The sequence below is a fragment of the Lontra canadensis genome, unplaced genomic scaffold (genome assembly GCF_010015895.1).
Source record: "Lontra canadensis isolate GAN:19392208 unplaced genomic scaffold, GSC_riverotter_1.0 scaffold41, whole genome shotgun sequence".
Lineage (NCBI taxonomy): Eukaryota > Metazoa > Chordata > Mammalia > Carnivora > Mustelidae > Lontra > Lontra canadensis.
Window position 1 is genome coordinate 5,422,997 of NW_022631035.1, and position 14,978 is coordinate 5,437,974.

The following is a 14,978-nucleotide window of genomic DNA, read 5'->3' on the forward strand; positions in this document are numbered from 1 at the left end:
CAATGTGGGGTTTGAACTCATGACCTGAGATTAAGAATCACATGCTCAGGAGCGCCTGGGTGGCTCAGTCGTTCAGCGCATCTGCCTTTGGCTCAGATCATGCTCCCGGGGTCCTGGGATTGAGCCCTGCATTGGGCTCCCTGCTCAACCAGAAGCCTGCTTCTCCCCCCACCCCCGCTTGTGTTCCCTCTGTGTCACACAAATAAAATTAAAAAAAAAAAAAAAGGTCACATCTTCTACTGACTGAGCCAGCCAGGTGCCCCTGATTTTTTTTTTTAAGATTTTATTTATTTATTTTAGAGAGAGAGAGCACTCGAGGGGTGGGAGAGAAGCAGAGGGAGAGGGAGAATCTGAAGCCGACTCCACACTGACGTGGAGACTGATACGGGGCCCCATCTCACGCCCCTGAGAGCATGACCTGAGCCCAAACCAAGCGTCAGATGCTCAACCAACTGAGCCACTCATGCGCCCCTAATTTTTTTTTAACAGAGATTTTATTTTATTTTTAAAAGATTTTACGTATTTATTTGAGAGAGAGAGAGAGTAGGAGAGTGGGATGAAGAGCAGAGGGAGAGGGAGAAGCAGACTCCCTGCTGAGCAGGGAGCCCGTTGTGGGATTCGATCCCAGGACTCCGTCTGAGCCACCCAGGCGGCCCAAGAGATTTTAAACATACACAAAAGTAGAGGGGATCGTGAACCTTCCTGCGCCCGTGACTGAGCCCCAACAATTACCAAGGTACAGAGATCTCCAACAGGAGGCTGTCGGGGCCGGGGGGCGGGTACAAGGGTCGGGAGCTTTCAGTCCAGTGTCCAAGGGGGCAGGAACCACCTCTCCTTCCATCCCCTGTCCCTCCAATCACCTGGGCACTTGGACCGAGGTCTGGTTGACCACTCTCCACTCAAGGAGAACCAGGAGACACGAGTGGTCTCAGAACCAAGGCATGTACGCAGAGGTACAGGGAGCAGAGGGCCCCTTCTCTGCGTACGGGGAGCGATGAACGCCCAGGGGAGTCTGGGAGCGCCGCAGGTGCACAGATGAGGACGGTGAAAGGGCCGTGGAGAAGAGGAATGGGAGGCCGGGAGTGGCGAGGCTGTTGGCAGCCTTGCTTGGATGGAAAGCAGGGGGCCGTGTGACCTGGTGAGAGCCCCATTGTGAGGGGGTGTAGGACGAGGCCGGATGGAGCTTGGATGGGAGTGGGGGAGGCTGAGGCAACTTACAGACAAGGTCTGCCACGAGAGGGATGTGAGCCACAGCTAAGCAGGAATGCTGGTGACGGGGCAGGGGCTTCCCAAGGGGCCCATGCGATGTGGGGATAGCACAGGCTCCCGGGTATGGAGCTGCTGGCCTGAGACGGATCCTGAGGTCATCACCCACGGTCAGAACTATAGGAAGAGGGCAGGGATGCCTGGGGGGCTGGGACAGAGTTCGGTTTGTCCAGACTGAGTTCTTTGCGAGCAGGGGCCAACCAGGCAGAGATCCCTTGGGTCCCCAGCGCCTGCAACATCCGGTCTCCACAGAAAAGAACTGGTAATTCGACCCCACGCCACCCTCAGTGGCACTAAGGTGGGCAGGCACTAATCCTGTCTTACAGAAGAGTAAAATCAAGTTCAGAGGGATTAGAGGGCTTGACCCAACTCAAGGCTTCTGAGGGGAACAGCATGGCCATCTGAGGGGAACAGCATGGCCACGTGGGGCTGCCCAACTCATTGAGCTAGTGGCCTTTACTGTTCAGTGGCAGGGCAGGGGCTGTGCAGAGGACAGCCAAGGGCCCTGACCATGGCTGGTCTTAGCTGTGGAGTCTGCTTCTCTCCTTGGTCTAAATGAAGAAGGAACCTGACGGGCCAGCAACAAAGTCGTACTTTATTGTCTACACAGCTCTTGCACAAATCATTCCACAGATTCCTCACAACTACCTTAGGAAGCTTTATTACGGGGATCTGACAGAGAAGACTCACAGAGACAAGGGCCCGAGACACATGACTAAAACACGACTTGTTTAAACCAGGCTCCAGAGCAGAAGTGCGGAGTCTCGGTCTCCCACCACTCCCACGGCGCCACACGGAGCTACGGAGGGGCCTCCGGTGGAGGCTGCAGGGCAGGAGGCCTTCACAGACCGCCTTGGGGCTAAGGGGGCAGCAGGTCCTCGCCAGGGTTGCGAGGTCCCATCAAAGGAGGGGAGGGGGACTGACCGCTCTCAGCGCCCGAGTGTGTGGAGCGGGGCACGGGAGCAGGGACCCACTCGGGTCCAGTCCAATTGCGGAGACGGTGGGGTGGGACCGGCACCCTCGGCTGGTGATGCAGGCACCGGGACGCTCTCGGGCCTGCCTTCCCAGCCCTCCGTGCCCCAGAAGCTACACGGCTCTTCACGGCCCGGCTTCCCCCTCCGACACGGAGCTCTTCTGCTGGCCTGGAGAGCTGCCAGGGAGCAAGAAAGGCAGCAAATTCCCTCTGGACTCCGGAGCCGGCGGCGGCTGGGAAATCGGTTTTGGCCTCAAGGGGAGCCCAGCGGCTGCTGGCGCTGCCCAGACGCTGCTGTGGGGCAGAGATAACAGGCACAGGAAAGGTGGGGTGGCAGGATCCTCCCAGGAGCCTGGCTTTCACGTAAACAACGAGCTGCCGCCGGCCGGGGCAGGAGGTGATTCATGTCCCACACCGTGCGGGGCCTGCTGGCCGTGCTCGCCGGGTACTGAGGGACCGGGGCCGCCGTGGCTGGGTGCTGAGGCCTCTCTGGCTGTGTGTGTGGGTTGGGGATCAAACCCAGGCCTTCTGGCAACTGGCTTGAGTTCAAAAGCCTGGGTGTGTCTAAAAACTGGTCGGGGGAGGGCTCAGTCACCCCCAAGGGAAGAGAGGCCTCGGCTCTTGTCTGAGAACTGGCTGGGTTTCAGGATCAGGGCAGTGGACAACGGGACCAGGGGGGCTCTCCTACCCTCAGGGCTCCCATCTGCCTGCGCCAAGAGGCGTACGCTGGGAGTGACCACGCCAACTTCCCAGGCCACCCCCATGGACTAGGGCCACAGGCTTCGGCCGCTCCACTACCAACCCTGAAGTAGTGACCCTGACAAGAGATAGAGGGAGCACTTGGAACTCCCACTTCTGCCTGAAAACAGACCACAGTAGAGGCCAGTGCAGCCAAGAGGCCGGAGCTGGGAGAACACGGCACTTTTAATAGGGCCCCGGGCCCCAAGTGGGGTGTCCACACAGTCCATAGCACCCGACTCCTCTGTGGCAATGTCCTTTCCCTGGCTGGAAAGCCACACAGAGGCTCCTCTTGGGGTGGCATCTGGGAGCAGATCTCAGTCCTGAAATAAACAGAGCGGCTCCTCCGCGCTAACGTGGGTCGCTGTGCTACACAGTCTCCTTAGGCCCCGGAGCGGCTCCTCCCATCGACGGGAAGAAGAATGTCCGAGCCACTCCAAGCTGGTCCCTCAGGTCACTGCTTGGCCTTTTTCACAATGGTGCCCACTGCAGAGATCACAGTGGTCTTGGAGCCGCTGGCGCTGGTGGTCACCGTGACGACGGCGGGCAGGGTCGCCGTGGTGGTGAGGATGGTGGGCTGGGCTATCGTCGTCACTGGAATGGCCGAGTCCCACTTGCTTTTCCTCTTCTGGGCATCTGCAATAAGGCGAGGGAGGCGTCAGGACCCAGACGAACCGAAAAGCAACACTCCCTTTTCTAGCAGATCAGAGTTGAGCGGCCCCTGCCACAGAAATGCCAGAGCAGCCAGTGGACTGGGGACCCCACCCCAGGCTCCCAACAGGCCTTAACAAACTCTGGGGTCAGAAAAAAGCACAGCAAGTGGGAGCCTAGGCCCAAGATCCCCACAGCCTCTCCTCCCCCAGACAAGGCAGGGAGACCCTCGCTCCATTCGTGGTGTGGCTGGAAGCGGACAAGCCCCCTTCTACCTGCCACCGCTGTGCTGGCCGTGGTGGTGGTGGTGGCCGTGGCGTTGGTCGTGGTACCTTTCTTGGTGCCTGTCACAAACTCGATCTGGAGGGAGAGCGGAAAAGAGGTTAGGGTGGCAGCCAACTGTTCATCCACACCCTTCTGCCAGCAGTTGTGCCCAGGGCACAGATGGGTACCGTACAAAGGAGGCCCTGAGCAGCAGTCCTGTCGCACCGTCTAAGGGAGGGACGGGTGTCGGAGAGGTGCCCAGAGGAGACTTTTACTACCTTTCTTTTTTAAGCTGGGGTGGGGGAGAGGGGGGGAAGAGAGAGTCTCAAGCAGGTGCCACACCCAGCATGGAGTTGACTTGGGGCTCGATCTCACGACCCTGAGATCAGGACCTGATCCCAAACCAAGAGTTGGATGCTTAACTGACTGAGCCACCCAAGCGCCCCTTTTATTTTTATTATTTTTTAGGAGTGGGGAGGGGCAGAAAAAGAGGAAGAAAAAGGATTTACTTTTACTACTTCAAGAGAAGTAGTAAAAAGAGAGTCTTTTTTTTTTTTTAGTATTTATTTATCTGAGAGAGCGAGAGAGCGTGGGCGCGTGCCCGCACGTGTGCACGTAAGGAGGGGGAGCTAGAGAGGGAGAAGCAGGCTCCCCGCTGAGCCGGGAGCCCGACACGGGGCTTGATTCCAGGACTGTAGGATTACGACCTGCTTCACCGACTGAGCCCCCCAGGTGCCCCAAGGAGAGCCTTCCAGACAGACACTGGAACGCTCTGGGCATCACTGGGATTCTGTACATGCGGGACACATCAACTGGCTGCCCCGCCTCACATTCCAGATGGAGGTGCCCCCCCCCAGCCCCCCGGCCCCAGGAGCAGCACAGCTTTGGTCCCCATGTGCTGCAGACATGGCCCACGCTAAGCCTGGGGTTTGGAACAGGGAAGGGAAAAAGAGGGACCGTTCCAACCAGCACTAAGAATGAGAAAACCTGATCGCCCAGCAGCTGCTTGGAGGGCCGCAGGCACACCTGAGATGCAGCCCCTGCTAGGGGTTTGTTGGGGGTGGGGTCGGGCCGCATCCTGGAGGCCCCGCTGCCGCTGGAAGGTCAGAGCAGAGCAAAGGCAGGCAGAGCTAGTGGCCCGAGCACATTTAGTCTCAGAGCCAAATTTGTTCCCCAAAGGATCCAGACCGTGCTGCTTGGGAAAAAGTGGTGGTCAGAGGCCTAAAATAAGGGGTCCTCCGGCCACCAGGAGCAGGACCTGCAAGGAGGCACTGAGGCAGACTGTGGAGATCAGACCTGGAGGCCGAGAAATTGCTCTCGGAAGGAAGACCTGTCACTCTACTCAGGCCGGGGAGGACATGGGACAGCAGCGAGAGCCAGCAGAGCGCCACAGTGGTGAGGGGAACAGAGGGAGGGTGCAGCGCGGCAGACCACAGACCCCAAGAAACCAAATGGAAGCAACTGAGAGGCACCTTCAAGCTGACGGTGGGGGCTGCGAAATGACAGTCCACACACCTGCCCTCCCACAACCAGGACATTCATCCATCACTTACTTTGGTTCGTTCCTTTTTGGCCTTTTCCAATTTGTCCATTTCAATCTTCTGGGCTTTAGCTACAAAGACAAGAGAAGATCTAAGAAAAGCAGCCCTGGAACAGCTCCCGCGTGAGGGGCCACTTTAGGCTGAGGGCCCCTACACCCGCACTTGCCACGCCCCATACTCTTGCTCAGTGCGCACACCCAGCCTCCAGGCCACGGGGCTCACTGTCCTGTTGCGATGGACAAATGGAAGGGCCGGTCCTCGGCTGGCACCAAGCAGAGGCCTCACACCAGCAGGCTCAGGGGCTGGGGCTGTGCACCCTCGTGTGGAGGGGCCGGCTGCTCCTAAGCGCCAGCAGACTGTCGTCGCCATGTGGGGATGCAGGCCCCGTGTGGGCAACCTACCCGCTGACCCAGAAAAGCCGGGTTACAAACTTGAGGTACAATGTTGGCAACTCATTCAAATTAAAGCAGGACAAAGCTTGTATGGGCCAAACCAAACACACCTACAGGCCAGATCTGGGCAAGGGGCTGCTGGGTTAAGACCTGTCAGCAGAGGGCTCGGACTCTGAAATTCCTCTCTGTTCTCCCTGTGGGGACCCTTGAGAAAATGCTTTCCCACTGGCCTCAGGACACGCTGTCCCCCTGCCTGCGACACTCTCTCTGCACCTTCCAACCTCAGCTCGAATAGGACTTCCTCGGCAAGGCCGATCCCACCCCCTCCGCCCTGGCCCCCTCCAGCTGGTTAGGGCGCCCTACCTGCACCCCCACCACACCCGTCACGGCTGGGACTGCTCCTTCTTTGCCTTCTGTGCCAGGTCGTAAGCCTCCTAAGTCCCAGCAGGTCTGTACCATTCAAGGCTGTATACCCACTGCCCCGGACGTGGCCTGACACAGGGGAGACCCTGAAATACATGCTGGCAGGCTAACCGAACAGACGGAAGGACAGATGGACGGACGGCCACCTACCTAACGCCTCATAGTAGGAGTCCTCAGACCAGCCGTGGGGGTCGAACATATCCTGCAAAATAAAGAGCTAACACTGTAGCCAGCAAGGGTTGCTGGAGGACAAATGGCTTAAAAACCCAAGTCCCTCCATGGAGTTTTCCTGGTCTGGAGGCCCCTGCTGTCAGGGCACAGGGGCTCAGCTGTTATCCCTGGTCCAGCCATGGGGTAACCGATTTCCTCCTGGGAGTATGAGGCAGTGAGGCCTTCGTCTGTGGACTCTGCCACAGGAGCACAGCGAGTGCACGCTCGGGCCCTAAGCAGTCAGGGCCCAGGGCCAGGTCTGTCGCTGTGATCTCTTTCCTGGACTCTTTCAGAGCCAGGGGGGCTCACGCGAGGGAGCTGGGGCCGGCGCTCGTCAGCCAGCACTGCTGCTGCGCGGGCCTGCGTAGTGGCTCCAGGCCAAATCCAGCAGAGCGAGCGCGGCGCCCTGGGCAGCCCCCCTCAACCCGCCGCCTCTGCGCACAGGGCATACCTTTGGGTAGTTGGTGCCCAGCTCGTCAATTGCACAGAACTGGATCAGCTTCTCGTAGATGCTGAAAGAACAGCAGAAGGCTGAGCAAGCCCCGGTCCCACGCCGGGCGCGGCAGATTCTGAGACATCAGAACCGTCTGGTTCTTGGGCTCAAACGAACCCTTTAAACCCAGCTGAACTGTTCCGAGCAAGCTTCGTGACAGAAGGGGAAATGTCCCCTGGCCTGGCAGGAAGTCATTCCTAGTCCTCCCTGCGCCCAGACAGATGGCTCATTAGCCAGGGGCCAGGACAGGTACGGTGTCCAGGTGTTCGGTCTTATCCGGACATCTGATCTAGTTTGTGGGGCAGGGCGGGGCAGGTCCCTGATGTCACTATATCAGACTCCCATGTGTGCCATGTGCTTGGGGCCCTGGATGGAGTAAGACCTGGACAAATCTCTGTACCTAAATCCTGTCACCTGCGTGCAGCACCAGTGACAGTTTGGAAGGGAAGAGGAACCCACACGGACTATCTAGTCCAATTCCCCCACTGCAGAGATGAGGAGACTGAGGCCTCGAGAGGCTGGATGCCTTAGGAGCAGAGTGAGGAGGAGAACCCAGCTCAGGCCTCTTGGCTTCCACTCTTCATCCTGGTTTCTGTGTTACTGCAGCCTGGGTGGTGGCCGCTGTGGGCACAGGTGCGATCTCAGCTAGGCCTCTCCCTGCCACTTCCACAGGGGCATTCCAGTTCCCAGGCCGACATCAGTGACTCACCTGATCCTACAGGCCCATGGAAAACTCACCTGGGGTTCCGAAATTCTTTTTTCCTTTGGATAATGTAGTTCATATCCATTCCTTCTTTTATCTTCCGCTCATAAAGCTTCTGGATCTTGTCCTACAGAAGAGAAACAGAAGGGTACTTCTGACACCACCTACCCATGGCAATCCCAGCCTGTGGTCATATGTGCTGGGTGGACACTTGGGCCACAGAGACCCACAGAGCCATGCGAAGACCTACTCCAGTCACATTGTCTTTCTCCACCCAGCCTGTGACCAGCGCTGAGCACAAGTAAGAGAAACCGAGACCAATCTGTTTTCGATTTGCTTTCTCCTCACTCCCTCTGGATGGCTGGCAGAGGGAGCAGTAAAAGGTCAAGGCGGAGAAACCATGGAGAAGACAATGGAGGACTCCTCCACCTCAGTCAGTCAGTCAGCTCCTGAATCACCCCGAGAAGATGGGCAGGGGGGCTCAGTGCTGGTTTTCAATTTTAACATAGGCTTCAGTCCTCAGTGGGAGACCTGGGAAGGCTACATCCTTTCAGAGGAAGAAAGGAGTAGTGTTTTTTGGATTTGGGCCCACAAACTTCCTACAGCATCCTTTGTAGGCAGGCTCACAGATGGCCAGTCCCCACGACGTTATTAAGAGGCACTGTCAGGGGTCAAGAGCCGGTCTCATTAAAGTTACCCACCCCCCCCAGACCCGTCCTCTGGCTTTCAGTGGGCAACAGGAGAACCAGCTGGCAGGGAGCCAGGCCAGTCCCACAGGTGTCTCAAGGCCCAGAGAGATGAGGCCGGTAGCAGATGGCAGCCACATCACCCAGCGTGGGAAGAGGCCCCAGAAACCCGGGTCTCAGGGCAGAGTCCCCTCCGAGGAGGAGCAGTCTTACCCAGCAAGGCTGGTGCTGGCCCAGGGCAAGGTCTCTCTGCAGCCTCCCCCACTAGTGGCGGCTAAATGCACAGACTCTGCAGAAGGAAAACATGTGGGGCACTCTTCACCGGCAGGAGGTCCCGTGTGACGCCCTTGGGGAACATCAGGAGAGGTGACCCACTCCCTGTGTCAGAAGGCTGACTCCTTCTGCCGAGACTGGCCAGAGGAAGCACTGAAGTGCAGAGAGAGGTCTGTAATGCATTTGCTAGGGCAGAGACCATCAAGAATGACACACCTCCCCGTTCTCTCTTCAAGGGCAAACCAGGGAGGCCTCACACGGAAGGCTTGGCCCACTGAGGCCAACCTGTATCTTACAGATTACTCTCCTGGGTTTCCTGGGCCATCCGATGGGTTCTCCCATTTCGGGTCAACTAAAGTGTTCACTGAAGGTCATGGTTTCTACCACTAGAAGGATCTAAAAATGAGAAATGCGCTGAACTTGAGGGCTGAGCCAGCTGGCTGTCTGTCTGGCAGAGACTGCCGGACTATCCTTACAGGCTGTGGCTTGTTGCCTGGCGGGGAGACGGGGTGCTGTGCTCATGGACAACTCAGCCAAGGGAGGAGACTTCTGGGAAAGGAAGAGGATCTGCGCCGTGCCCCCAGCCCCAACGAGGGCCCTGCCCAGCCAGCTGCATTCCGCAGCTCCTGCGCCCCTTAGTCATGCATCCGTTAGGATGGCACCCTGGGCCTGTGCTGTGGCCAGAGGGACCAGCGGAACCTACGGGATCAAAGGTAGAGCAGGGGGACCGGGTGCCCATATTGGGCAGCCCCGGGTGTCTGCTCTTGTGTCCATCAAGAGGTTCCACACACACGGGAACCCGCCGAGGGCCAAGGAGAAACAACTGCAGGTGCTGAAAAGGAGGTACAAGGCCCAGCTGCCCCCAGGCCCTGCTCCCAAGGGAGTGACTGCACCAACTGCCCCAGTTCCTCCTGGTTTCAAAACCCCAGGCCGGGGCTGTTTGTGACTCTGTGAGGAGAGGAGGACAAGAACCTTAGGCACATCAATGCCTGTGTTTTTGCATTTCTACAAACTGTCTTCCATTCTCGTGGTTCCTCCATTTCTCAGTCAAGTGCCCCCTGGCTCAGCTGGGCCACACAGAAAGTCACGGTATTTTCTCTGTCCAGGCTTAGGACCCCATGGAGGGTGAGCTAGGGGGTCCCCGCTCGAACAGCGCCAGGTGATGAGGGGGGCGCTGGCGGTGGGCGCAGAGCAAACTCCTGTCGCAGGCGAGGAGAGGTGACCAGGATGTGCGGGCCCCTGCTGACCTGGCTGTTTCTTCTACGGAAGGCTCTTTAAGTCAGACCAAACCGGACACCCGAGCAGCCCTCCTCCCCCCGACAAGGGCTGTGGCAGCTGAGCCCCGCACTTACTTGCAAGTGGTTCGAACACCTGCCAGGGGGCTCGGGCGGGATCTTGATTTCATCGGGTGACATGTTCCGGACTCTTTCAGAAAAGGAGGCTGTGAGAGAACAGAAAGAATTCTCTGTGGATGTATGTGGGGGGGGGGGGCGGTGCAGGATGGGGGCTAAACATGGTTAGGAAAGAAAAGGAACATACGACCTTTTCGGGGAGAGAGAAAGGCTACGAAACAGTACAGTGGTGTTCAGAGTGGCCTCTCTGTCATCTGAGCTGAGATCGAATGACCAGGAGCCAGCGTGTGCCAACACGGGGGAAGAGAAGTTCGGGGAGAGGGGACAGGCGTCAAGAATGCATAAAACCACGTCCTAGAAGTGAACTTTTCAGGAAAAGGTCCGTCCAGGGTTTGCTGGTGAACGTCTAACAACTCGCTGGGGGAAGGGGAGGGAGCTTTGAGCTTCAGCACCTGCCGGTTTCTGGGTTACTGATGCTCTTGCTGCTGGACCCAGGCCCAGGAAGAGGGGAGCACCACCGGTTCACAGTGTGAGCCAGCTCCAGCCCCCCACTGGCTATGTTCCTTTAACACCTCCCAGGATTCTGGAAGCTCTTGCCCAAGATAGAGGAGAAGTTCAGAGTTCCTCTAGGACTCAAAACATTCAAAACTGCCTGGCGCCTAAATGATGTTTTACAAGAAATTACCTGTTATTAGTTTAGTCTTTTGAAAATAAACCAATCAACCCTCCGTTGGCCCACCTCATTCTTGGGAACAAAAGGCCTGATTCTGACGTGAAGAACCACAACTCCCAAGGGATAATTCCCTCGGAGATCTGCCACTGCCCACCCAAGTTGCCCGCTCTGTCCCTTCCCCGTAGCCTCCGGCCACCCTGGGCCTGCAGAATGTGCTCGGGATCGGACAATGCACCATTTGTCCGTGCTCTTTAAAACGTTCTCTCATGAGAAGGGCCACACAATGAGCAAACGGCAGGCGGAGTGGGCTGGGGCAGGATGAAGGGAAAGAACGAACAAACCAGCACCAGTAACAGCCAGCAAGCAGTTGCTGGGTACCCACTGTGTGCCAGACCCTGGCCAGGCTACCTCTTAGCCCCGAGTGGCTGTCCGGACCGGCTGGTGAGGGCCTAGCTAGCATAGCCTTTGCCTTCTTCTCTCCCAGTGCCGGGTTAATATTTTTCTTAGCAGATAAGGTACTTCGATCTCCGCTCAGAGCGTCACTATTGGTATAAGTAGCTCAGTGCTGAGCAGGGCTGAGGGCATGGCTCTGTGGGCTTTGCCAGTCTCAGCTGCTGCAGAACAGGCCTGCACACACCGCTAAGCCCGAGGCTGGGGCAGAGTCTCAACAAGCTACACGTGCCAACGCCTCTGGTCGGCAGCGGGGCTCTCACTGGATGCGCCCTGACAACAGAGCGCTAGGCCGGCCGTTTTGGGTGAGGGCAAGACCGGGATGGGGTGACCTACCCTGCTGTGGACCTGGGACATCAGGGCAGCCCAGGAGCAGTTTCCACCAAGGGACTACGTGCTCCTCTTTGCCCGGCCTTTCCCTTCTGCCTCCTGAGTCCTGAAGCAATGGCAGTACCCAGATCTGGCTGGAGTTCAAGTCTCCTCCCAACTTCCCCCTTCTTTTCAGCTCTGGGAGGGGCTGGGGTTCTCAGCCAGAGGCTCAAGCAGGCTGCAGAGGCCAGCTGAGGGCAGAATTGGCCGGGGTGAGCTGTCCTCGGTATTTCTAGAGGGCAAAAACAAGGAGGGCCCTGGCATGCTTTGGGCACAAATGAGAAGGGTGAAGCTCTTCCCTGGGGGTGCGGGGGTGGGAGAGGGAGGGAGAGAGAGAGAGTGTGTGTGTGTATGTGTGTGTGCAGCACGGACAAAGAATGCCCTTTGGCATCTGCCAGGAAAGCCTTTTGGAAAAACAGGGTGTGACACCGTTGCCACAGCAACCCAACCACACTAGGGCTCAAGTGGTATACAGTATGACTGGGGGTGGGGGGGAGCCCCTCCTGAGCTCCCGGATTAGGAACAAAAGCATTCCTATGAAGTAACTGGCAAGTGAAGGGACAGTTTAGAAAATTAGGTAAAAAATTCTGCACAGCTTCCAGGAACAATCATTCAGTGATTCTCTATCCTAAGTCCCAGCACGACCTCACGTCGAAGGACCTCAAACCTGCATATATGGTCATTTGAGCAGCCACAAAGCCTCAAACCATTTTCCCAGGAAATCCGTTGAGAAATGTGTCCAGGCCCTTAGGGCAGCTCCAGGAACCATGGCTGCTCTTGGGTGCGCTGGAGCGTTCTAGAAGGGCGGCTGTACTCAGAAGCCTACCTTGGTGATTCACTGCTGTGCACAGCCAAGCCAGGAAACAGCCCTGGGACCCACAGCTCCCCGGTGGGAATCTGAGCAGGAGCGGCTCGTTGGTCGAGCTTATGTAATGGTGGGGAGCAAGGAGTGCCGGGGGGGTACTGTGGGGCTGGGAGCAGGAAGCAGTGCAGTGCTCTCTACTTCACTAGGGACACGGAGAACCCAACCGATTACCAGCCCAGGCCATTGTTCCAGGCATGAGCACGGGGTGCCAGTGGGGCACCTGGAGGGCATATGTGCTCGGCTCTGCAAAGTGGCCACGGTGCTGGAGAGACCTGTGAGTCAGCTCCTCTGCTTTCATTTGCTCCATTAAACCTGGGGCTACACATATGTCTACACATATGAAAATCCTTCCCATACCGGGAGAGCAACCTGAGAGTCCCATCTCCGGAGGTATTAACGAAGGAGCTGAGTGCAGACTGAGCTCAACTATCACCTCATCACTGAAGATCGGTAGGAGGAATCAGGACAATGAGGCTTCAAGACCTACTGGGGTGAACACAGAAAAAACTACGGGGGTAACCCTACTGTGAAAGAACGTACTTAGAAGTAAAATGGAACTACGGATATGCCCAGTAACACGGAAGGATCTCAAACACATGGTAAGTGAAAGAAGCCAGACAAAGAACAAGATGGTCATTTCATTTCTATCTGTGGTTCTCAACTGGGGTGGGGGGCAATTACGTTCCCCCAGCCCTCAAGGGGACATCTGGGTAATGTCTAGAAACACTTTTCCCTGTCACATCTGGCAGGGGGAAGGGAGCACTAGGGGCATCCTGAAGACTGAGGATATGCTAAAACACGGTGTCAAACACACGCCAGGCCCCCAAGACAAGGAATGCTCTAGCCCAAAATCTCAAGAGTGCCAAGGCTGAGAAATCCTGCTCTTTACGAAATTCTAAAAAAAGGCAAAACTGTAGTGAGAAAAATAGATCACTGCTTGCCTGAGGCCAAGGGAGGAAACGGTCTACAAGGAGAGGGGTATGGGGAACATTCTGGAGTGATGGGAAAAAAAAAATTTTTTTTTAAACATTTATTTCTCTTTAAGTTAGCTCTAGGCCTAATGTGGGGCTTAAACTCGTGATGCCGAGATCAACAGTCACATTCTCCACCAACTGAGCCAGCCGGCGCCCCCAGAGTGACAGACGTGTCTTACACTGTGACTGTGACAGGGGTCACCAGGACTATATGGATGTGGCAAAGCTCATCTAATGGTACAAAGTGGCAAGGAGAGAGCAGATGGAAGCTGGGGAAGAAGAAGTCGTGGTGGAGATGGCTGATGTGCCCCCATCCCACAGCCTGCCAGACACCGCGGCCTTGAGCACAGCAGCGGGCTCCAGGGCAGGCTGTTTGCAGACCGACAACCACCCCCACCCCTAGTTTCTTGGGAGTACACACAGGGCCTGGTGAGGCGGGGAGGGAACGGGAGACCGAGGCTCTGGTCCATACCTACCCCTGTGGATTACCCACTCGAAGGAAGCCACACTCTGCTTCCTCTGTCTGCAAAGCCAAGGGGCACATCCCCTGAGTGCCATTTTCTAAGGAGTGAAGACTAAGGTCTAGAAAAATTCTGGTTTTTATAGGATTTTAAAGACTCACTCAGGGATAAAGGCAGAATCCTGCTGAGGGCCTGGGCTAGTCATCGTGGTACATTCCTACCCAAGCCTTCCTCAGCAAACAAAAGTAATGGAATAACTTTCAGTTCTTTTAGTTAGGAAAACCAGAATGGGTCCCCACATCCTGTAACCCTTTAGAGGATCCCGTCCAAAAACGGGACAGGTCCAAGGGGCTGCAAGCCACAAAGCCTCCATCTGGAAGAGTGGGAGTGGATTTTGCAGGCCGCAGCCGCGGCAGCCCCGAGGCAGCAGGACCTCCTCTTTGTGAAGGTTAACACAGCAGGCAGGGAAAGATGGTCACAGTCACCACAGAGAGGGAGGGTCACCCTTTCCATGAGGTTGGGACAGGCTTTGGAAGAGCTGTTTACAAAGCCCACGACCAAACTGTCAGAGTTGAGGGACTTTCTAAAAAAGGATCAGGAGGCTGGGGATAGCACAGGACTGGGATGACAGGTGTGCCATTTTTCAGAAACATAACTGCCCCGCCCTCCTAAGTCACAAAGTATCCTAGACTCTGGGGCTGTGAGGCATGTTACCTCCTGGGGACAGAACAAAGTGCCAGCAGAGGCCACATTTGCTCCTTGACTACACGAGTATGCCAGCAAAGTGGGACAGAGGCGTTCAAGGACAGAGGACAGGCCTAGGGCACAAGGGGAATGAGCTCCGAGCTGAAGGAGGCCCCAAATCCATCCTGACAACACTGGCAACTGACCGAAGCCCAATGAAACGCACCATGAATATGATTTTCAAAGAAGAATTGTTCCCTGGGTGTCCTACTCAGACATCTTAGCAAATGTCAAAGGCCCCGAGAGCGCACATGAAGAGAAAGCTGTCAGCAGAATGGCGGCCTTGGCTGAAGCAGAGAGAAGCCCCACGCAGGGGCAGGCCCGGGCATGGCGGGAAGCCAGGTCACTCCGGGCAAGGCTCAGACATGTGCCCCCGAGACCCCCCGGGGTACTCACCAACTAATTCCTGAGGATCTCGCTTTTCTACTTCTGGGTTATCCTGCAAAAGAGAAACAAATACAAGGAGGTAAGTCCGGG

General features: G+C 56.7%; 1 protein-coding gene across 3 annotated transcripts in view; it reads right to left on the reverse strand.

Moving 5' to 3' along the window:
- Positions 1-1,913: 1,913 nt before the first annotated feature.
- The window catches only part of SAP30BP (SAP30 binding protein), a 37,219-nt gene continuing 24,154 nt past the window's right edge, over positions 1,914-14,978 (reverse strand). The window contains exons 4-12 of one of the 3 annotated variants that reach the window (XM_032870609.1): positions 14,898-14,940; positions 9,966-10,054; positions 7,690-7,781; positions 6,910-6,970; positions 6,399-6,450; positions 5,835-5,837; positions 5,446-5,504; positions 3,904-3,988; positions 1,914-3,613 (exon numbers count right to left, since the gene is read on the reverse strand). In XM_032870609.1, the coding sequence (XP_032726500.1) occupies positions 3,432-3,613; positions 3,904-3,988; positions 5,446-5,504; positions 5,835-5,837; positions 6,399-6,450; positions 6,910-6,970; positions 7,690-7,781; positions 9,966-10,054; positions 14,898-14,940 (666 nt within the window). In that variant the 3' untranslated portion in view covers positions 1,914-3,431. Of the gene's footprint in view, positions 3,614-3,903; positions 3,989-5,445; positions 5,505-5,611; positions 5,838-6,398; positions 6,451-6,909; positions 6,971-7,689; positions 7,782-9,965; positions 10,055-14,897; positions 14,941-14,978 lie in introns of those variants that run through there. The other 2 variants (XM_032870610.1, XR_004384170.1) reach the window with 2 other exon arrangements.